At 48.0% G+C, this 23,509-nt stretch overlaps 1 protein-coding gene across 1 annotated transcript; it reads right to left on the bottom strand.

Annotated features, from left to right (window-relative positions):
- Positions 1–486: 486 nt before the first annotated feature.
- On the bottom strand, positions 487–22,659 carry C6H6orf118 (chromosome 6 C6orf118 homolog). Its single transcript, XM_031456665.2, has 10 exons — positions 22,617–22,659; positions 14,801–15,474; positions 13,923–14,045; positions 13,012–13,071; positions 10,584–10,708; positions 8,058–8,116; positions 4,857–5,038; positions 2,591–2,644; positions 2,001–2,062; positions 487–818 (listed from the first exon to the last, which is right to left on the bottom strand). The coding sequence occupies exons 1-10, from the start codon at positions 22,639–22,641 to the stop codon at positions 713–715; spliced, it is 1,470 nt and encodes a 489-aa protein (XP_031312525.1). The 5' UTR covers positions 22,642–22,659; the 3' UTR covers positions 487–712.
- Positions 22,660–23,509: the final 850 nt, after the last annotated feature.

Raw genomic sequence — 23,509 nt, 5'->3', positions numbered from 1 at the left:
TGTGCATATGTCCATGAATAACTGAAAAATTGTGCTGAACACTGGAATTTGACACAACATTGTAAAATGATTATAAATCAATAAAAAATGTTAAAAAAAAAATACAAGTTTAGATGCACTGGAGTGGGCAAGAGGAGCAGTGTGACTGCGCCCACAGCACCCCTCTCCCGGGCAGCACAGCTTAGGGCCAAGACGGGTCGTCTCAGCACAGGGTCTCCCTCAGTGGGGGGGGGGGGCGAGAGCGAGTGAGCGCACGCGGCACACACCAGCTGAGACACGTGCAGGGCGCAGCACTGTGCTGGTGCTGTCACGCTGGTGCTGTCACGCTGGTCCAGCGCTGTGTCATTTACAACCGGCAAAGGTGATTTAATTAAATGGATGTTTACTACTACAGCTGATTAAACGCCCATATATAAACTTGCGTTGGCAAATAAAGAATAAGCTTCATCCGTATGGCAGCAGTGCTGAGTTTTATTCCTACCAAATATTTGCAAGTGTTTTTCCCTGGAAGAAGTTATTGAATGAAAGCAGAAAATACACTAAGAGGTACCATTGTTATGAATAAGCATACAATAGTAAAATTAATCACATACCTCCATGTATTTATTTCAATATCTTGAGCAGGACACATATACCATAGGGATCGTGCTGAAGATCCCAGCTGGCAAAATTAAAGGTGTCTTCGTTCATTTCTCCCTCTGCAACATCCACACTATGTACATGGCGGTTGTGAATTTTCATAGGTCATTTCCGTCATATAAGAGGTACCGTCTGTTTCCTTTAACTTAACAAATTCTTCAATGAATTCCCAAAGGTTCCTTAAAATACAAAACAAAGAATAAAACAGGTTAGAAAAAAGTACATTAAGCGTAAAAGAAAATTTGAAAATAAAATCTGTTTTAGGGCTCATTTATTCAAAAACTGAAAGTAAGATTTTGCAACCCGCCACTTCCATGTTCAGGGATATTTTTACTGGACTTTTGGCCCCAAATGTAGCGAAGATCCCCTCCCCGTATGTATGGGAACGTCCCCACAGCGCCTTCCAGGGGAGTGTGGCGGCAGGGGGAGGCTGACTTTGAGGACAGTGATGTTTAAACGTCAGCTCGGTTCACTCTCATTGCCGAGACCATGCAGGAATCGTCCCACTTGTGTTTGTATTTCTATGTTCTTTCCTTTGAGGACGCCCAGCATGACACAAGGCCTCACAGAACCCGGATCTACGTGTGGGGCCCAGTCAGCCCCTGTTCTAACGTCTTGTCTCCATGCCTTTCTCTACCATGTATGCTGCGCAGTGGAGTGTTCTATTTTCTGGACTCCTTTGCAGCTAAAGGTGGCCTTGGGATGTGGAGGGAGCCCCTGGGATCTCCTTCTTCTGGACATGGTCACACTGAGACCCCAGGCAGGACAGCCAGACCCAAGGGAAGCAGGGAAGGAAGACAGAGGAACCCTGGCTCCTGGTGTTATCAGTGAACCTACGCCACCGTATCTGACCCATCAGTGGTTTTTCTCAACCTTTCCAAATCCTAAGATTTGAACTGTGGTACAACTCAAAGAAAATAAAGTACAAAATTATTTCTGTTCAAAGTCTAAATTTATGTAACATAATATAAATCAGCCATTTTATATTCAAATTAAAATTTTCAGACTGATACATGTGTAGGGTTTTTCTCAAAGACCTAATATAAATAAAGGCCATATAATTTGAGAAAAGAAAGCCATGTTCACAGCTTTCTGATCCCTGCCCACGAGGATCACCCTCAACTCTTCAGCTTTTTCCAAAGAATTTATTTCTATTTTGCTAAATAACATGTACAGATTGAGACTGGAATCTTGGCCCAGGCATTCTTAAGCACAGGAAAGGATGTGGCAGGGAAATGCAAAGTTAACACTCCTGACTGTGAGCACTTCCGAGGCACCGTCTGGCCCAGCCCAGCTCTACGTGGACGGGGTTGAGAGCGGCCCCCGCCTGGGACGGCCCTTGGTCGCGGGTCAGTACTCACTGCTGCTCGCCTGCGCTCAGCCTGCTCTTCCCCATGGTCTGCCGCACGTGGTTTTCAATGATCTGCCAAGAATTAAAGATCACTTAGTCATGTACAAAGCCAATAATGTTGCCAACTACACCCAAATACGTGGCCACTTCCAGAGTCAGGCACAGCAAACTAACTCATTCTATGTATCATACAGAGAGATTACATACGAAACTGAAACAGAACTGTGATTTATTCAGCAGCAAGCTGTTAGCAGGTACTTCAGGGTTTATCCTGAGAGTCCTTAAAGGAGCTGGCTCATCAAGTTCCTTGTCACCAAATAAACTCGTTACAACCAACTGTTACGTGTGGGAGGGCTACAGAAATGGTCAGTTCTCACTGACACACTCAACTATTTAAAAAGAATGTTTTTTCTTTTCATTAACACATTAGCTTACACCCACCCAGTTTTAAGCCAATGTCTGCCTAGCAAGGTTTTCTTGGCATTACTGAACACCACCATTTAGAAAGATGCTGCATTTTCATATTTGGTTTATGACATAGTACAAGAAGGCACTAGAGGAAATACTTCTACTAAAAAACATTGCTTCACAAAGACTTACCTGTATTTTCTTCTTTAAAACTTTATTTGTTGTTTCCAATTTTATAGTTTCAGTCTGAAGAAAGAAATGGTTTTAAAAGAAAGATACTTGGTTAAGAATATTTGTTAAATATGTTCCCCCATTTATGGAACAAAATGTATGATATGAATGCTGTTATTTTAATTTCAACAGTATTCAATAGCACACCATTTAAAAACAACAGATACACAAAGCTTGACTTGAAGGACATGTTGTAAGACAGAAAATTCCTGGCCCTCTGAGTGAAAAACTAGAAGAGGTGGGGGTTGATGTTGCAAAAACTAGAGAATTTTAGGGAGATTCCAGAGTAGAAGAATTCCTCACTTTTCAGAGCTAATCGTTAAATTTTTTAAGATGGCTGAATACAATATAAAAATACAAATATCAACATGTCACATATACATCCGTGATTATAAACTGTAATGTTAAAAAATTTTGAGTTCGCATTCACAATAGTAACAGATGCCATGAAGTTACAAGAATAAACGTAACAAAAATTATTTAAGACCAGTGCATAAAAATAAATTAAATAAAGTGATCTTAGATGGACTGTTAACATTGTAAAGCTGTCACTTCTTCCCAGATGAGTCTGCAAAATTCACTGTAAGCACAATAGAAATACCAAGAGTGTTACTGTTGAAACTGAAAACTGAGTTAATGCCATGGATGAGAATATCCGAGATAACTGCGGAAACATAATGAGGAGGAGGACTGAAAGACTTGCGCTTCGAGGTGCCCAGCATACTGGCAGGGATTCGCGATTTTATCATCAGGCTGGAAAATGTGCAATTAAGAACTCGGGCTGACTTTAAATCCTAATTTTACCACTTGCTCGCTGTGACCTCAGTCAAGTTACTTAGCATATTTGTGGCTTGATTTCCTCACCTGAAAAAGGTTAATTATAGCATCTACCTCCTAGGGGTGTTGGGAATTAAATGACAGGATATTTTTGTATTGTTCATAGCAGAATCTGGAGCACTGCAAATCCTGTATAATATTTAGTTATTTTTTTCTTCTGGTTAGACATAGCATTTCAAATCCAGAACCAGAAATCAATTACTTAATAGGATAGTGTAATTCTATGGTACTCTCCAGTATTGGAATTAAGGAGCCAAATTTGAGTAATAAATAGTTAAAGCAACATAAATTTGGTGACATGAAATCATTACAGGGAATCTTCTGTTTCCTAGATTCAATCCACTTAAAGAGGTTTTCATTATGAAGGAAAAGCTTACATGATTTTGCATTAGATCATGTTCACAATACGTAAAACTGTAACTTGTTTTCATGCTTTAAAAATTCAACTATAAATTAGTGTTTCTTCTCAGGACATTATTTAGTTTTAAAAAAGAGGGGCAGGCTCTAAATAAAAACACAGAAAGAAATCTGAACATACTGTTTTAAAGGGGAGAGAAATTAGAGCAAGTTTGCACCACCACTACCACCTTTCTATACACTATAATGTGGCTTAAAATAAATAATGTTGGGGAAATATATGTAACTCTCTAACCACGAGAAAAAAAGAATGGTCACATATCACTTATAAACTCTCTAAGTAGAAGTTACATTGAGTCAGGTTTTATGCAAATAAAAATTAGGTTATAATATAAAAAGTAGGGCGTCATAGCGTATCAAAGCACAGATTATAATTTACATTTTGTTTATCACAAAAACAGTTAGCAACAATTGCTAAAGCCTAACACAGCAGACTTCGAACGGCAGTGACTAACCCTGCCTCCCGGCCTAATTGTACAGGTAACTGAACATCTAACTACGGAGTCAATGTGGCTCAATAGAAATCATACGGACTTTGGAGCCCAGAAGAATTAACCCTGAATCCCAGCTCTGCCCGCCATCTCTGTACTGTGCCATACTGAGCAGGTTACTCAGCCTCTCTGGGCTTCAGGTCAGACTACTTAGGATGTATTAGTCACTAATTAGAGATAGTAGTCATTATTTTCTATACAAAATTGTTAAATTTTAAGAGACGTCATTTGACCTGAAAGAGATCCAATTTGACCCTTAACAGAGCTCTACAGAATTTTTAATTACTTTCAGTTTTGTTGTTTTAGCTCGATCTATCAATTATTCTAATCATTTGCTACAAATGTTTTGAAATGAAAATATATTTGGACAAAATTTTGTTATTTTTTTACCCTATTGCAAAATCAAATCGCTACTTGTGTTTGCCAAGGTCTTTAAGCAAAAGAGCAAAGTAAACAAACATTCAAATAAACAATTCACATACCTCTAAGCTTTTAATCTTATTCTCGGTGATATGTGAAATTCCAGTATGAACCAAAGTTGCTTTCATTTCTCTTTCAAGAGCTTGAATTTCATCCCATTTATTAAGTATTTCACATCTCCTTTTCTCAACCTTCTCAATAGGAGTAAGGTGCTCCTCACCTGGTACGTTTTTCTCAGATGATTCTGAAATATTTTTATAAGCCAAGTATTACTATGTTTAACATCTTAGCCTTTATTAATAACATTATGTATTATTAACAGTATTATGTATGTTGTAAAGAGTTATAAAATATGATATAACTCAGATTTCAAGCACATCAATAAAAATTATTTGATCCAAACTTATGGTTATGTGGGGAGAGGGATAAATTGGGAGATCTGAATTTGCAGATGCTAACTATTATATGAAAAATAGATAAACAACAAAGTCCCACTGTACAGCACAGGGGACTACATTCAATATCTTATAATAACCTATAATGAAAAAGAATATGGAAAGGAATATACACATATGTATAACTGAATCACTATGCTGCACACCAGAAAGGAACACCACACTGTAAATTGACTACACGTCAATAAATGTGTATTTTTTAAAAACAGAATATAGGGATAGTGGCTGTTATTGAAATAGTGAATTATTTTGAATATCAAATAAAAATGGAATAAATTGCCTTTACTTATAAAAACCAAGTTAAGTATATGCATTTCATTGCCTTGGTCTCTGTACGTTTTCCTACACTGTGAGTCTTCTCCTATTCAAAATAAAAACAGTAAAGGCAAGGATAACAACAGAGATAAAAAAATATCCGATGCAAGAGTAGAGGTGTTCCTCCCTTAATGCATTTGTATAACTGGTAAGAATTTACTGAGTGCCTACCTGAGCACCTAACACAGAACGGGGAAGGTGCAAGGCTGAATTTTCTGGAGACGTGTGACCAAGTTGAGACCAGAGGATGAACAGGAGTCAGACAAGCGGAAGGGGGCAGGAGAGAAGAATCTGGCACACTCAGTACAAAAGAAAGTTACACAGTAGAGGGGGCCACCGAGAGCCCAGCGAGACGCGTGAAGAAATAATGCCAGAAAGGAAGCTGCGGCGGGTCTGAAAAGGTCTTCTAGTCTCTATTAAGAAATCAGGCAAGGCTGTTGAAGGCTTTTACACTGGGAAGAAACACAATCAGACAACGGTCACTCTGTCTACGTATCAAAAGTGAGAAAGGCAGGACTCCCATCAGGAGGACCGCTGAGGAAACTACCGCGATCATTCGAGCAAATCAGATCGCGACAGCGCCTGAGGCACAGAGGGCCGTGGAGACGCACATGAGGACTCAGGAAACAGGAAAGAGCAGGGCTGGTGTCTGGCATGGCCTGGATGTAGAGGAGAGGCAGACCTCACAGCCTGGCTGGAGCCAGGGACAGACCTGGTGGGAGGGGACGCTGGGCTCAGTGCAGCCGGGGAAGAAAGAGCTGGGTTTCAATCCCAGCTCGGCCACTCACTGCAAGTCAGAAGCAGCCAGGGGCAAAGACTAGGAAGTGTTTACTAGATTCCTAGAAAATTGGTAACTTCCTTTTGTTTACTATTTTTATTAGTCTCTGCCACTGTATTCTATTAGTGTTTAGCAATAAAGCCTTAAATTTAAAAGAAAAAAAAAAAAAAAAGGTGGCCAGTTTTGAAAGCCATCAGGAAACAGAAGAGCAGGGAGCTGCAGTCTCATCCCGTGACCTGTCCAGAGCGAGCGAGGCCGCAGGACCAGGAGGGACCCACCAACCTCCGAGCCCCGGAAGGGTCACAGACAAGGCAGCCCGGACAGAGACATGGCCTGGGACTCAGGCCACAAGAAACCCTTGAAAGATGCGCAGCAGGTAAATCACATAGGTGTCGCTCGTGGGAGAGAAAGAAGAGCCAGCAGAAGGAAAACCAAGTGCTCGGGTAAGAGCCTTTGTGGCCAAGTTCGGTTAAGAACTTGAAACAGGTTAGACGCCTGAGATCACCCACAAAGATGCCGAGAGGGAACAGTGGGCCCAGTGTGAGCGAGCGTGCAACACGCCTGGAGGGAAAGCGGCATTTGACTGAATCATTGTGTAAAGATTAATGAGCAAGATACTTAATTAAAATTACTTCGATTATTTAATCAGATTCTAAATTGTGTATCTCACTTTAAGACAATGTTTAATATTCTCCTAGTGCATAAATATTCACAAAATGCAATTATTTCCCATGAACCGTGTATTCCTCCTCACAAGTAAAAATGACACCGGGGGGACCAGCGGCAGGGCCCCCACAGTGTCAGGTCCTGCGTTCCCGCCTCTCGCGGGTTCACGTGTAACCCTCTTAACGACCGGAGAAGGACGAGCTATCACTGGTCCCACCTACCAGGCAAGCAGCTGGGATGAAAGCCGCTGAAATAACCGCCATGTGAGGAGGGTGCTGAAATGGGCAGAGGGAGGACCTGTCTGGCCGAGAGGGCACCCCAGCCGCGGGGCCTCGCTGTCCTGGAAGCTGACTCTCTGACGCAGGAGTAAAGACATGAAGGCCCTGAGAACCAGGCTGGACTGTCCGCACGGCTGTCACCCTGGAAACCCCGGGCCCAGCTCCGCTTCCTCCACGTCCGGCCCACATGGATGCGCGAAGCAGCGCTCGCAGTTCCCCCTACAGCCCATTATTCCAAGAGACTGTCTCTAGGACCAACAGCGTTTGGTCCCTCAGCGCTGCCCCTGCAGAGCTGCTGCCCGTATTTACATTTGGCCAATTTTCTTAGAATCTGTTCCAAGAGTCTGGGTCAAAGCTCGGCCTAATTCTCTCTACATAAGGCCCTGAATTAATTCAATGTTCCCCTGAAAACCACAAAGATCTTGGAGGATGACGAAAGGCACACGAGTTGCCTCTGGTTACAGAGACACGGAATGGCCAAACGCGCCCAAAGCGCGGAAACTGGGCTCAGCACCTTCGCCCTGACCAGCCTCTTAAAGAGTTCACCTGCTCCCTTGTACTTTTGAAGTATTTCATTTAAGCCACTTCAGGTGAAATGAAAACTTACGGTATTTCTAAAGAACTTGATGGGGGGAAAATGAATACAATCTAATAACCTCTCTAAAAAAAAACCCTCTCAAATAATGAACAGCGGCAGGCCACGATTTGAAGATTCTTCACCCAAAGGACACAGCGAAACACGTCAGAAGCCCGACGTCACTGGTAACTCACCTGCTCTGCTCTGAGCAGACTGCAGCAGCCCGTGTTCCTGCTCCAATTCGCTTCTGAGTCTGTGGTTTGATGATAAAACATAGTGATACATTAGAGCCCTGTTTGTACCTTTTTCCTTTGTCTCTTTCATACCAAGAGTCTTGCTTAAAAATTGAGAAACAAAAAACGATCTTCTTAGTTTCTAACGACAAAGGTGATTAGAAGCTGTATATAAAATGACAGCCTCAAATTCAGTGAACAAACAGAACGTCCTTGCCAAGATGGCCTGAGTCACTGGCAAAGCTGCTGGTTAGTGTAAAACGAATTATGTCCCGTAGAGCTCATTGATGCTACTTTGTGACTTGAATATTTAAGAAGCAAGAGGGCAGAGAAACTAGCATTCTACTCTCTGAGGCTGACAGGGGGTCCAGGGCGGTGGGCAGACCCGCTGATCAAGGCTGGAACACGTGTTGTGTTTTCCCTGTGGATCATGGTCGCATCCTGTAGGTACAATGTACAGATTCCAGTATATTTAAACTAAAAATAAACCACAGGAAATTTTAAAAGAAGGAAATAAACCTGAGTTATCACTTTGTTTTGTTCTTCCTGGTTCAAATAAACTACGTCGACTATCTTATTTCAAGTAGATTTAGAGAGAAAAAAGGAATCTGATAGCTGCTGCGTACACTGAGAGAAACCCTGTATTTGGTTAGGAACAGCGCCACCACAGAGGGTCGCTCGCTGCCTGCCTGCCTGCACGGGGCCGGGTATTTTAAGATTTTCATGCACATCAGCCCATTGTATCAGATTAAAACAAATAGAAATATATTATGGCTCCAATTTTAAGAAATTAAGTTTAAGTGGGTTAAGAATAATGGCAAAAGCCTTTTTAATGCATATTTCAGAGGGTTTGGTTTCCACAAACGTTTAATGTGTTAGCGTTTTAAAGGTTACTTAGATTTCTATTCATTCCTTTGTCTTTCTTTTGGGAACTTTAATTACATAAAAATTGGATCCTCTTTGCCTGTCTTCTATTTCAACGACTTTTTTCTCAGACTTTTTTTTTCTTTATCTCATTTTAATTACCTTGATTGTTCCCTGCTTTTTTCTAATGCCCTTGTCACCTTTTCATTCAAAACGCCCCCTCTCTGGGCATGTGCCAATTTCCTCTTGATCTATAACCTGATTCTGACTTTTTCACTCTCTTTCCTCAGTTGTCAGATCTAGTTTCATGTCCTCTTTTTGTTGTTGCTGATTTCCGTGCCTAGGTCTTAAATTTACGGCTCAGGGTTGGTGTGCCCTGAGATGCCCTTCTGAGGGCGTCTGGCTCAGTTTGCAGGGCGGCCACGCGGGTTTCTGCTCCGACTGTTAGTTGTTGTTATTGGCTGTCAGGGGTTTTCATCAGTGAAATTGTTTGGTTTCTTATTTTCTGTTTTCCTGTTTTCTGTCGTCTGTGCGGACAAAGATCTTTTCCATCCCTGCATGTTTGTGGGTGAGGTTCGTGGTCTGGGGCAGCGTGTGAGAGTCCCAATTCAAGAAGACACTTTTCTGTCGGAGAGGCAAGTCATCCTTGTGTTGTTTTTGTTGGGGGTTTGTTTTGTTTCCTTTTCTTTCTTGGAGGGAAGGAAGAACAGCGCTGGGAGAGGCCGTGTGCCTTTGGTTTTCTTCTCCAAAGGGATTCTAAACTTCCCTCCTTTGCTTATTTTTCTCTTCAAAGGATGCTGATCACCCCCTCACAACCCTCCCCTCACCCACAGCATTATCACTTCAGAGCTGTTTCCTCGCTCTCACACTCACTGTCCAGCCTGGTCTGGTGGGGGAACCACCAGTAACGTCCGCAGGATGCGCACTGCGGGTGGGTTCTCTCTCTCTCCAACGGTGGTTTTAGGACAATTTTAGGACTTCTGCTAACTCCGTCCTTCCCTCTGCCCTGAAATGACCTTGCTCTGCCCTGGGCATGCGGAAGGAGAGCGGATAATGGCTCACTGGCCCTGAGTGTTTGTTTTCTGTTTTCAAGTGTCTTGGGTTTGGGTACTTTCTGTTTAGTTATGCTGAAGGCAGAGGTTTGACTTTCTGTATTCATTTCTTGGTATTGTTTTCTTGAGGATATTTTGAATGTGTCAGAGTTGCTTTAATCTCTTTTTTAAAAAGAAGCATACCCTATCCGATTGTGGTTTCATCCTGAAAGACTCATTAGAGAGGTTTAAAGAGTTTTTAAGTTAAAAAAATAACAAAGGCATTCATAAAAGGTGTCTTTTCAGCACTTTGCCGGCAATAACCCTCAGGGGACAACTGAAGATGACCTGAGATTCCCTCAGAAACCTCCCCAGACTCCCCCCACAGAGTCACCAGCTCTAGCAGGACACCCTGGTCACACACGCGATGGCGAAGGCCTGCGGAAGAGGCTCAGGGACCCGCAGGACGGTGACAACGGCAGGATGTCAGGCCCAGCCATGCAGGAAAAACTGTCCACTATGCTTGGCACATGGTTTTAAGATAAAATAGGTGTAACCCCAGCAAAGGTCAGCCCAGACCGTTATCCCTCACGTGTCATTGTGGTCCAGGGCCGCTCTGATGGCTGTCACAAGGGCTCTGAGTTCCTCCCGGGCCTGGTTCACATCTGCTGTCTTCACGGTCCTCCTCTGCAGCCCCTCGAGGTGAGTCAGCAAAGCCTGGGCAGGAGAGGCCCCAGTGGGCGAGACAAACACACAGCCAGGGTGAGGATCCCCTCCCTTTGTTACTACAGTGTATTCCAGCTGAGTCACATTATAAATTCTAGTTAAAGTAACCAGGTAGGTGGGATGGAAGGGGGTGGGGGGAAGAATGTGACTAGTCAGGTGAAGATCTGGGTAAAATAGATCTTTTTAAGTTTTTATTTTCTTAAGAAACTTAAAAAGTAGCAGAGGGTTCACTGTTGGTTTGTGCGGGGAGAGAAAATGCTGAACAAAGTGCTGCAGGGGCACTGTTATCAGCACCGCCGTGACTTCCTCTAAACCAGGAAGCAACAATACTAAGTCAACTGCTGTACACGGATGTACAGCGACACTTCTCAGATGTGAGGGAGCAGTGGCCTCTGCCTCATTCGGTGATGGGCTGCCAAGTTTCCAGAAGCAGAAGAAGGATCTAGTGCCCTGTTGACCTGGGCGTGCGTTTCAGCCCCAGTGTCCGAGACACGGGCGTGCACGTCCCTTTGTGATTCAGCCTCCAGGTAAGGAACAGGGCAGACCCTGCCGGAGGCTTTGCTTATTCCTCTCATACAAAGCTCTTTTCTGTAACAGGAAAAGCTGGAAACAAAGAAAACAATGCCCACGTGTGATTCCGAATGAAGAAGTCACTGAGAACCGACCTCCCTGCGATTTTGCTGTGATTTTGTCCAGAGACAAAGGGAGACACTACACTTCCCAACGTGTAAGACAGGGGCTTTAAACTTCATTGACTCAAAATGTCCAAAGTCGTCCTAGCTACAGTGCCATATGCTCTTAGTTTGTAAGTGGTAACGTTATTCCTTCAGTCTGTTTCCCTTACTAAGGACCACAGGTGTGCCCTGGAGGGAGCACGGGGAAGTTGTCACAATGAGATGAGGTGACCACGGTTTACACGTCCTAAACACTCACCCTCACAGGGCATCCCTCGCACCCTGAGGATGGCAGCTGGACCTGCCCTCCGGTGCTCACTCGGACCTCCCTCTGTATCCCCACACCAGTTCCTCCTAGAGCTGTGTCAGTGGTTCAGGAATATAGTCCCATCTCCGCCCCCACCTTCCGCGCTGTGTCTGCATCCAAACATCTCCCTTCTCATCAGGACCCAGCCACTGAACCAGGACCCACCCTAAGGACCTCATCTGAGCGTGATCACGTCTGCACGGACCCCGTTTCCCAGCAAGGCCACGCCGCTTCCAGGTGGACACAAAGCTTCGGGGGACACTATTTCTCCTCATCAGGAAAATGCAGGAAACCATGTCCGGAAGGCGCTGAGGTGGCAGCAGGAGACCAGGACCACACACACACTATGCAAGCGGATGTTCAGTAAACGGCAGCTTGGAAACAGTGTTGGAAACTGTTTGGAGATGTCTGTGGGACATTTTCTCACTTTTATAATTGCTGTCATAACAAATCACCCCCCACTTAGTGCCTCACCACAAATTTACTATCTCATTTGAGTAGGTCAGACATCTGCGTGGGCTCGGCTGGCCTCTGCAGGGTCTCACGGGGCTGAAACCAAGCTGTGGGCGGGTGCCTTCCTTTCTGGAAGTCCCCGGGCAGAAGGTCCTCTCAGCATCATTCAGGTCATCAACAGGACACAGTTTCTTGCGGCTGTAGGACTGACGTCCCATTCCCTTGCTGGCTGCCCGCTGGGGCCACTCTTAGCTCCCAGACACCTCTCTCTGGTCCCTGCACCTGGGCCCTCCACTCAGAGCCCTCAAGGTTTTGAAATCCTTCGTACACTTGGAGCCAGACATCTCTGACCTCCCCTTCTGCCATCTCTCCTTTCTGACTCCAGTCAGGGAAAGTTCTCTGCTCTTAGGGACTAGCCTGGAGCCACCCAGACAATCCAGGATAATCTGGCTATTTTAAGGTTGGTAACCTGCCTAGTCAGGCACCAAAGTGTCCGCACCTGGTGGACGGCTGGGCACCGTGTAATCCAGAGCTCACAAGAAAGACCAGGGTGACGCTCACAAGGCTGGGGGTCGTCCCCATGCAGATGGAGAGAAGAGAGGGGCCGATTCTGGTCACAACAAACACGCGAGGACCCAGCTGCAGAGATCACGGAGGCCCTGGCCCAGAACCAGCACGTGTGTGCCCCCTCCTGCCCCTCACTGTCACCAAGAGCAGGGTCCTTCACGAGCATAAAAGCCTTTTTCTAATAAAAGTATCAGCTGCTCTAAATTATGGAGACACAAATGGGGTTCTTGGGTTCAGACAAAATGTGAAGAAAGGAAGAAATAGGCTTTATTTAGGACTTGCATGATTGTTACCTTATAGTGCGCTGTGGGCTGGGTCTTCAGAAGTAACACCATGTAGAATTCATATTCATCCTATAGGAAGGAGGGAAGGAAGGAAGGGAAAGGAAGGAAGGAAGGGAGGAAGGAGGAGAAAGTAATCCAGTGGAAATGTGTTATGAGATTACAGCACAATATAAAAGTTTTTTTGCAAAGTAAATAAAATGCAGGTTAAAGATGTCAGTTCAGATCATTTAAAAAGTATACGAATGTTCCTACAATATATTAAATAATATATACACTAAAATGTACAAAATCTCACCATCTTTAAAGCCTATTTGAGTATTAACTATTGATCACTTCAGGACAGAACCGCAGAAAACCTGACCCGCATACAACACATGGCCTCCTGACATTCAGAAGCTCCGTGGCTTTGGGCCCTCCTGACCCCCTGCTCTGCGTGGGGGGCTCTCCGGGGGCGGGGACACCCCTGGAGGACAGGCCGCCAGGCCTGCTGGTGAGCACTGCCCGCCTCTGGGGCTTCAACAGCACAGACTCTGTGCGCAACCTAAGTCCGGGTCCGCTTCCACATGAAGGTCACTTCACCATGAAATCACAACACACTTATTACTCCGTAAAGATTCATATAAAAGCACATAGCATAACCCTAGAAGTTTCTGCATTACCTACGTGCGGTTTATAAGAGTTTATGCATAGTTAGGAAGCTTTAGCAGAAGGACACGGACTTGAGGAGTGCGCGGGCCGGGGGCTGTTTCCCGCGGCCAGTTACGAGGTGCGTGGCTGCGGGCACGTTACCCCGGGTCTCCCCAGGTGCGTAGGACGGACACCAGGGGACTCGGCAGAACTTCCCTGAGGCCTGAGCTCAAGTGTGCAGAACGTCGTGCGTGGCTCTCAGTTGTTACCTGGGAAAAGTAGGTTTCTATTACCTTAATTTCTTTCAGGATATCACCAAATATCAAAGAACTATTGCAAATATCTTCAAAGACTTCTCCAAAGACCTGCAGTCTGTTGAACTCTTGAGGGCCACAGACACATACATTCTGGAGTTTCTGGTGGAAAAACAGAACCAGCCCATGTCAGGATGTCTCAGTTTCCCTTCCTGAATATCCCGCCCGCCAGGCACTCAGCAGCGCTGGGCGGCAGACCACCCGGCGCTGAGAACCAGTGACGGCCTGGGTTTTCTTTCTTTATCCCCTTCCATCCTGTATTCAGGGATCCACTCTCTGGCTCCACAACGCCCTTAAGGTCCTCTTCCCATCAGTCCTCTGGGCCAAAATCTCATCAAGGGCTGGTTATTTCGCGTGTGTTCTTTCCGGTGTCCTCACCCTCCCAACGCCACGACCCCAGGCACTGAGCCCCACTCTCAGCTCAGCACCCACAGAACCGTGACACCGGGCCACCTTGTGCGGGCCGCGTGGCTCCTACGCCGCGTCCTCCTGCGCTGTGCAACTCCCCCAGGCCTCCTCGCCCTCCCTCCACGTCCTTCCGCAGCGAGTCGGACACACGTTCTCTCCACGCTTCTGTGACGCAGGAACACTGTTCACTGTCCCTGCTGTTACTATCCAAAGGCTTCGATTACGAAATCACCTCTGATTTCCCAGTTTCCAAGCCTAACCTTCTTTTACTCCACCCTGGCTGTTGTCACCTACATCACGTGGGCCGGCCTCGGCCACCGGCAGCCCTTCCCTCGTCCACCTGGAAATGTACGCCAGGCGCTGGAGGGCGAGTCTCCGCCCACAAGACCTAGACCCCCACCCCCCGACGAGCGCGTGCGCAGACAGCGCTGCAAATCTGCCCTCCTTACCCGGTCCAGCTTCCTTTCGTGGCACGTGGCTGCCTTGCTCCCAGTGAAATCATTCTTCAGGAGATCTTGCTTTGCAAGAACTTCTTTTTGGAAACTTAAGAACTTCCTGTACTTGTCTGCTTTCGTGATGCCCGCGAAGTGCGCGCTGATGTACTGGTACTGGTCCTCGCCCGGGGGAGAGCGCACGCACTGACGGCTGGACTTCGCCACTCTGTGCTTCAGAACCTCCGTCTCGGGCAGTCTCAGCTCTTCTCTCTTTGGCCGCTCGGGAGAGCCCTCCTTTCCCGAAGCCCTCTTTAGAACCAAATCCTCCTCTGAAGCGTGGGGACCGTGTGTCAGAGGGTTCAGATACTTGAAGAGTGGCGTGTTCTCCGCATCGTTTGGGCCCAGAGCTGTGTTGAGGGTAAATCGAGCCAAAGCATCCTTCATCTGTTCAATCTTCCTGTCAGACGGCTTCCCCGCTCCCGAGACTTTTCCCTCCCTTGGCCTGTTGGCGTTGGGCCAGTGACACAAGATTGTCTCAGGAGGCCTGTAGAGCTTGCTGGGGTTCAGGTGTCCGGAGGTGTACAGAGAGACATGATCTCTGTGCTCTTTCTGGAGTTTGTTCAGAAGTTTCGTTAGATTGCACAAGGTCTTCACACCCGGCGTCTCACAGTGTTTCCACCGGAGGTAAACTGGTCAGAAAAGACAACAAGACTATCAAACACCGCCCTCAGTTCCACAGTTAGGCCACAAGCGGGCTGTGTGCGCCGGCTGGGCTGGCGCATCCCACGCCCGGAGGAGGCGCCCACAGGCACAGGGAGGGCGAGTGCGCGGCCAGCCTGGCTGCGGGCCCGGGCGAACCAACGGCGCGTGACGTGCGATCCCATCAGAAGGCCCGGGACCCTGCGGAGCCGGGAAGAAGCAAGACAGGGATTTGTGACCCAACAGAGAAAGGCTCTGGAAGAAAAGTCTAAAAGTGTAACCATAATTCCTGATGAAGTTGCTTAAAGACATCTCTGCTAGAGAAGAAGTGAGCTTGTTTTTCTTTCTCCCTTAAAAACAAACATCTCGAGAGTCCATGACCAAACCCTTCAATGACCCATGAGTCCTTCACCTGGTCCCCGCCTCCCCCACTCGTAGGAAGATAATAAGCCACAGAGCAAGAGCTGCGGGTATGTTGACAGGGACCCCAACTCCCTCCACAGAGGGTCTCGGAGTAGGAGTCCGTTTGGGCACTTGGGCCAAGACACAAGATAGGGAGAAAACCTGGCCTTCTGAATCAGTGTCCTAACTCTGTGAGCTTAAAGACCTTACACAGTCTCTCTGAGCCAGCTTCCTCTCTGCACAATCAGGACATGCCTCCTATGCAAAAAGGTGGATTGACAACCAGACAGAATAGCTTTTGGCAAAGAAGCACGTGGCATGGAATAGACATCCCATCGATGCTGCCAATTTTGATCAAAGGACCACAGGACAGGGAGCACCCTGCTAATGCTTCTGGGAAAACACCGGTAAGCCCATCTTCAACACGAGAGGGGCTCCTTCCTGGGCTGTGCGCGGTGGTGGGCACGGAGCCCCCCACGGAGCCCTGGGGGGAGAGACAGCAGGGGCTCTTCATGGGACACCTGATTGCTCTCCAAGCTGGGAAGGGCACTGGAAACAGGGTGGCAGACCAGGCCCATCTGAGCCCTCGGGGGCCTGTCCTGCGTTCCACAGGCTGACGGTTTACCCACGTCCACAGCCCATCCCACCCCTCATTCCTCACGACAACCCCCCTATAACCAGGCCCACTTGGTTCAAGGGACGCTGAGGGCAGTCGTGTGACCAACCCAGGTCCTGACACCTGACAAGCGGCAGCGTTGATTTCTGAATACAGCAGTTTTACCCTAAATATTGGATTCTTCCCTCATTCCACAACAGCCTAAGCAAAGGGGACCCGGGCAGGACTTTCTGGGACCCACACCACACCCACCCCTTCGGTCAATCTCTGCGACAGGAGGTCGGGACACAGCATCTTCTCTCTTTTCACCTGAGAGAAGAGGTGAAGGCTCAGAGAACACGGGGAAGGGACCGCATCTCCTGCTGCGGGAGGAACCACCCGCACCTAGCAGCTGCAGCCCCGCGTGCCGGCTCACTGCCCCGGGGCCGGCACTTCTGCCTGCAGGGCTGGGACCTCCGCTCCAGCTATCACGATGCGGAGGTCAGGGTGTGGGCTGGCTGGGCTCCTGGAGGCTTTGGGGGAGGGTGTTCCTGGGCTCAGCCTATTGTGACAGAACCCAGTTCCTTGCAGTTGTAGGACTGAGGTCCCCACTTCCTCCCTGGCTGTTGGCAGGGGTCACTCTTGGCTCTGAGGGGCCACCCACCTTCCTGGCCACACAGCTGCCTCCATCCCTGAGCCAGCAAGTGCACTTCACGTACTCCCTGTGCCCTGGACCTCTGACCCCAACTCTGGGACTTCCCTCGTGTGATTAGGTCAGGCCCACCCAACACTCACCCATAGGTGGGGTCACTGGTGCAACTGAACACGGCAGTGCTCTCTCCTCGTGTTCAGTCCTGGAGACTATGCTGGGCAAGTACGGCAGGGGGCAGGGGAACTTGGGCCACCTCAGAGTTCCGCCCACCCCAGGCCAGCACCAAGCCCAGAGCCCGGTCTCCGCTGACATTGCCCCACGTGGAAACAAACCATCCTTTCCCTCCCATGTGGTCAAATCCCGGAGCAAACGGTCCCAGCAGTGGGATTCTTGGGGATTTCCCCCGCTGACTAGTTTAGTACTTCAAGGAAATCGCTTATGAAATGTTAAAACATTAAGAGAACAAGTTTTCAAGACAGATGATCATCATAGCTCATCAAAGGCAGCGACACACACAGAAAGCTCTAAAAGCAACTAGGAGTTTGGGATTAACACATAGCAATTGCTGTATAAAAACAGATGAACCCCAAGGACCTACTGCAGAGCACAGGGAACTGCATCCAGTTTCTTGCAATACATACTGGAAAATAATCTGAAAAAATATGCATGCGTGTGTATATGTATAACTGATTCACTCTGTTGTACACCTGAAACTAATATTGTAAATCAACTGTCCTTCAATAAAAAAAAAAAATTAAGAAAAGCTCCACCCCGTGAGTTAGGCTTCTCCCAAGAAACAATCGGTGGGAGGAGTATACAGACACAGAGGTTTACTGTCAGGAGCTGGCTCACTCAGTTAATCACGTCACCTGGCCAATCCGGAGTCTACAGGGCGGTAGCCGACTGGGGACAGGGTTCACGTCCAAACCCTCTGCACGAGGAGTCTCTCTTGCCTGGGGGAGGTCAGTCTTTGTTCTGTTAAGGTCTTAAACTGATGAGACGAGGCCCACTCAACACAATGGAGGGGGATCTGCTAGACTCAAAGGCTCCTCATTTAAATGTTAAATCTCATTGAAATCTCGCCCTCCATAGAAACATCGAGAATGGTGTTTGACCAAATACCGGGCCCACCTCCGTGAACATATAAAATTCACTATCACACACACACGCATTACACCAACTCTCTTTGGAAAATAGGAGAAAAAGGTGACTTAACTGTCACATTATCCAACATTTATTCTATTTTCGTAAAGGATTTGGAGCCACCAGCAAATTAATTAGCACAATCACTTTCTGACTTAGAATTCATTTTCCTTAGGTCGCAGGAAGTCTTGCTTTACTAGTATTGAAGAACCCAGATTCCGTTTCTCTCTGCCAAGTTTTTATGATAAGTACCAGAAATCCCATCAAAGCAACGAATATTTTAATTACTTTTCTAAGTGTAAACACTATGATTTGCATATCCTGCCATCTCAACCTGACAGCAGGGGGGAAAAAGTTGAAATAATTCATTGAAAATATGTTTCTTTATAAAATGATCAGGGAATAAATTTGCTTTCAGTAAAACCAAACCAAATTTTAAATTGATACTGATAAGGAAGACACAATAACAGGTTTTTTGGACTAGATTTGTATTAATAAATATGTCAAATGCTGTCAGCAGTTGACATTTTTAAGCAGAGGGTATTTTTTGTTGCTGTTGGGATTTTTTGTTTGTTTGTATGTTTGCTTTTTACTAATTCATCTTTTCCAAGATAGAAACAACAGGTCTTTAAGGCCAAAATTGTTAGAAACCACTGCCCTGTGTCATCTGGTCTCTGGGAACCTTGGAATCCAAGAGAAATTTGTTGGTTCTTTCCAGAACACCCTGTACCACCTGTGTTTTCTGTGCTATGTCTTTCCCACCTCCACCCAGAAGTCAGCTAGTGTCCTGGACTATGTTGGTGGCAAGAATTCAGAGAACAGAGCAGGCAGATCCTGGTCCTTGGATTCATTGCCCTGGGGGAGGGAGGCGCAGGCATGGCCAGGGAGAGCCCCAGGGCCTCGAGGAACAGGCCAGTCGGGCAGGGACCAGGCTTCGGACAACCCTGTCCCTCCCTGTGTTCGATAGTGCCCCACCCACTGCTAACAGAACCTACGTGGGGCATCTTTCCATCCATGGGGGCCCTCTCTCTCCGGTTATTTGACCCATCTTAACCACCTGGAGGACCCTTAAAACTCCTCTCAAGATTGTAATCTCTCTTTCGGAACCCTGCAGGCAACACTGGTCCCGTTCCCTGCATGCACAGGGACACCACCACCGGCTACCACTCCTAAATTTCCTCAAGGGAAGGAACTATGTTGTATTCACACTAGCATCTTCGGAAAAAGATCAAGAGTAATTGTTTCGTTTAATTCATAAGTGTGGAAAAGAAGTAGCATTTTCAGAATTTTAAATATTAATTTGAAATTTTATTTTGTACAACATACTATGCTCTCTCTCTCAGGGAAAAAAGCAAATGCCCCACCAGGATCTTAAAGTCCAACAGGAAATAAGACATGAACACCTGTGGCCTGTGACAAAGGGGCTGTGGGTGCTGTGGGAGGAGTGCACACTACAGGGTTGTGGGTGAGAAAAGGCAGGTCTCATGTCAGTTACCCTCCTTTCGCTGGTTGGGCGTGGAAGACAGAATAATGGTGCCTCAGAGGTGTCCGGATAAATCCTAAATCCATGCTCCCGGCTGCAAAGGGACTTTGCAGATTTAATAGAAGTTATGACCTTAAAATAAAGAGACTTTCCTGGATGATCTGGGTCCAATCTAATCCTATAAATCTCTGGGAGCAGAGAACTTTCCCTGGCTGGAGTCAGAAGGGAGAGGTGGCAGAAGGGGAGGTCAGAGATGTCTGATTCCAAGTGTAAGAAGGATTTCAAAACCTTGGGAGCTCTGAGGGGAGGGCCCAGGTGCAGGGACCAGAGAGAGGCATCTGGGAGCTGAGAGTGGCCCCAGCTGACAGCCAGCAAGGGAATGGGACATCAGTCCTGCAACCACAAGGAACTGTGTCCTGTCAACGACCTGAATGATCCCAGGAGGACTTTCTGCCCCAGAACCTCCAGAAAGGAAGGCACCCAGCCCACACCTTGATTTCAGCCCCGTGAGACCCTGCAGAGGCCAGCCGAGCCCACCCAGAAGTCTGACCTACACAACTGAGATAGTAAATTCGTGTACCACTAATCTGCGGTGATCTGCCACAGCAGCAGCAGAAAACCAAGGCATGGGGACAGTGTGTGGGGCGCAGGTTTAGTTGCATCTGTGACTGGGGGGGAGCAGCAGTGACGGGGTGGGGGAGGCTAGTGGCAGCAGAAGGGGCAGGCACTGCAACGAGAGGGGGCGGGGACCACCCAGAGCACAGCATCAAGCCCCAGGGACCCCAAATGGAAGAAAGCAGTGACACTCCCAGCACGATGGAGCAGACAGGCTTCAGTTTCTCGACCGGTCTGTTAGAGAAAAGATAAGCTTGCGGGCTGGTGACTGTGACACTCCCACCGCTGTGGCGGCGGGGCTGGCATGCCGGCGCCTGCGCCCCGCTGGGACCCGACACGACTCCTGTCTTTTACCCAATTTACGATAGCCTGACAACTAATTTTTCTCCCTACCTTTTATTTACAGACTGTGTACTTATTAAGAAATACCTAAATCACAAAAAACACCAAAATCAGGTGAGAAGCTTTTCTACCTCCAACCACCAAGTTGTACGTCTCACACATGAAATGCAGTCACTTCATGAATTAAACCCTGTAGGGCAGTTCCTGAAAGTCCCTAACACAAATGTCCCGGGCCCAGTGGGGGCCGGTGTTCTATTTGAACCTCGTGGGCGCTAGACTGAGCGCGGGACATTCAGAAACAAGTATTTTGCACAAAGCAGTCTGAGTAATCGGAAGACGGAGCCAACACACCCGGAAGCAGACAGAAACTTGGGAAGTGCTGAAACAGCACAAATAAGTGACAATGTCAGTCCAGGGGGGTTGGGTGGGGGGGTGGAGAGGAGGGGAAGGGTGGGAAGGGGAGGGGAGAGGACAGTCCCCAGGGAGGGGGCTGACATTATTACTCTTAGTCTTTATAAAGAACAGAATTGTGTGTGTGTGTGTGTGTGTGTGTTTAAATACAATTAGTATGCTGAGTAAGTGCATTCGGTAAGGAAGAAAGTCACAGAACTTACAAAATCACTGTCCCAGCAGCAGCATCTCGGGAAGCCTCCCGCCCCCCGCCGGGCCGGCCAGGCCCGCGGCCGCAGCCGCAGCCCGACGCCCACCCCCCCCCCCCCCCCCCGCCCGGCTCAGGCGCGCGTCCGGCCCGGAAGTCGAGGAGGCGCTGGAGGCGGCCCAGGAACACGGCGCAGCCCCCCGGGAAGCACGCTCGCTGTCTTGCTGAAGGACCGGTAATAATGAGAGCAAACGCAATGCGCTATGCGGAGGGGGCAGCGCAGCGGTAGAGCGCGTGCTGAGCGTGCCCGAGGGCCTGGCTCCACCCCCAGGACCTCCTCCAAAAACAAATAAATAAACAAACCCAATCACCTCCCTCCCCCACGAAAATAAATAAATAAATAAATATGAAGAGTACTTGCGCGCAGTATTCGAACCGCTTTGCGGGTACGAACTCGTTTAGTCGTCACCGCGGCCCCGGGAGGTAGGCGCTCTTACCCGCCTCATTTCACAGAAGTGGAAACTGAGGCCCAGACGGTGAGGTCAGGTGCGCCCGGCCTGCTGGAAGGCCGGCCCCAGGCCCCGGCCTGCTCCTGCCCGCCCACCCGTGCGCGGACCACGGTCCAAATGCGCTCGGAGGTAGGAACATCCTGTTAAAATACTTTACAGTTCTGACTGTTTTGCTCAATCGAACAGGCTTTCTCTCTGTCCTAAATTCGTCGGAATCATCAGGCATTTTCAGGCTCGCTGTGGGTGAGAAAGCAACGGCTTCAGAGCCAAAAGCCTGGGGTGAAACCCCCGCCTCCCAGGTGTAAAATCACAGCAGTAACCCCGCCCCCGGAGACGGGACACTAACACGCTGTGGGGAAGCGCGTTGTGCGCGCTGGTGTGGCTGTCCTGTGCTCCTGGGTGTTTGGCGGGGGCTGTAGAAGAGCCATGTGCCCAAGAAAATGTCCCGAAATGCTTTAAAGAAAAAAAAAAAAAGACACATACACACAAACAGCATCTAGAAATCTCCCCCTCATCCCTGCTCCTCCCAGAGGACACACACACACACACACGTGCACACGCACACACACACACACACACACACAAAACCTCTTTATTTCTGTGTTATTACTGGATTTTCTGAGAAGGCTACAGTCCCCAAAGCCAGTCCTCACCCCTGGTGATCGGGAGCTAAGTTGCAGCCACCAGAGAGGTTGTCATTTTTCACACCAGGTTCAGAGGAGCTGGGCTCCTAGGCAATCAGACATCAGACAAACAGCGAACACCGCACACAAGGCGCTCCATGCCTACTCACACTCAGGCTCCCGGGCCTCGGCCATCGCCGCCTGCTCGCCAGCTGCCCGCGGGGCTGGGTTGCTGCGGAGACGGACAAACACTCCCAGCCCCTCCCCCAGGCCGCCTCTGCTGCTGGGCAACCGGGAGCCGCCCCTCTGACCCCGCCCCATGCCTCCCACCTTCCAGAACACGGAGGACGAGTCTGCGTGCCTGCTTTCCTTTTTAAAATAAAACACTTCTGTGACTTGAAAAACATCAAAATACCCTTGCCCTCCCTGATTCCTTTCCAAAGCCCAAGGAGCAAAAGGTAACTGGCCTTTGGTTGGGCATTTTCTAAGGAGATGTGTAGACAATGCAGTGCACATCCCTGCCAGCTATACCTGGAGATCCAGCACACAGCGGGTGTCAGTCTCTGAATTATCACGCAGCCATTTGAGTGTTATGATCAGCAAAGTTCCTAGTAGGGGACTGAGAGCCCGTGAGGCACAGTGATTTTCCCGCGATGGGTCAGCAGGGAGTGGCAGCATGGAAATGCACCTTCAGCTGCAGAGTCTACTTTTCCCTCCGGCTACCCCGTATGTCAGGGGAGGAAAAGCTAAAACCCTCTAAGTGTCCTGTCTTTGAAAACTGCAATTCTACTGAAATTTCTTCCAGCCAGAGAGAACTCAGTGCAGCGGAACCAGGGCTCCACTACCCTCAGGAGTGGTCACTTTGAGCCACGTGCGCTGCTCACAGCTCTAAATGCGAAAGGTGACAATACTCACCTCACAGGGTTGTGAGAGCCAAGTCAGAACCTGTGAAAGATTCAGGGCGTATCATATCTTTCTTTTCTCTCGCTGATGCTGGCGGGACACTTGAAATGTCAATGTTCCAGAAACCATGAAGTTGCCAGGATCCTAGCCTGTCTGGATG

Source organism: Camelus dromedarius, chromosome 6 (assembly GCF_036321535.1).
Source record: "Camelus dromedarius isolate mCamDro1 chromosome 6, mCamDro1.pat, whole genome shotgun sequence".
In the NCBI taxonomy this organism is placed as follows: Eukaryota; Metazoa; Chordata; class Mammalia; order Artiodactyla; family Camelidae; genus Camelus; species Camelus dromedarius.
Note: the sequence above shows the minus strand (reverse complement) of the source record. Positions and strands in the feature narration are given on the sequence as shown.

Excerpts from the sequence above, each read along its gene's own strand:
- C6H6orf118 (XM_031456665.2), bottom strand. The coding sequence starts at position 22,641 with ATGGCCGAGGCCCGGGAGCCTGAGT. Across the intron at positions 5,039-8,057 it reads GTCTGCTCAGAGCAGAGCAG|AATCATCTGAGAAAAACGTA; the intron begins GTGAGTTACCAG and ends AAAATATTTCAG. Across the intron at positions 819-2,000 it reads CTGAGCGCAGGCGAGCAGCA|GAACCTTTGGGAATTCATTG; the intron begins GTGAGTACTGAC and ends TTGTATTTTAAG.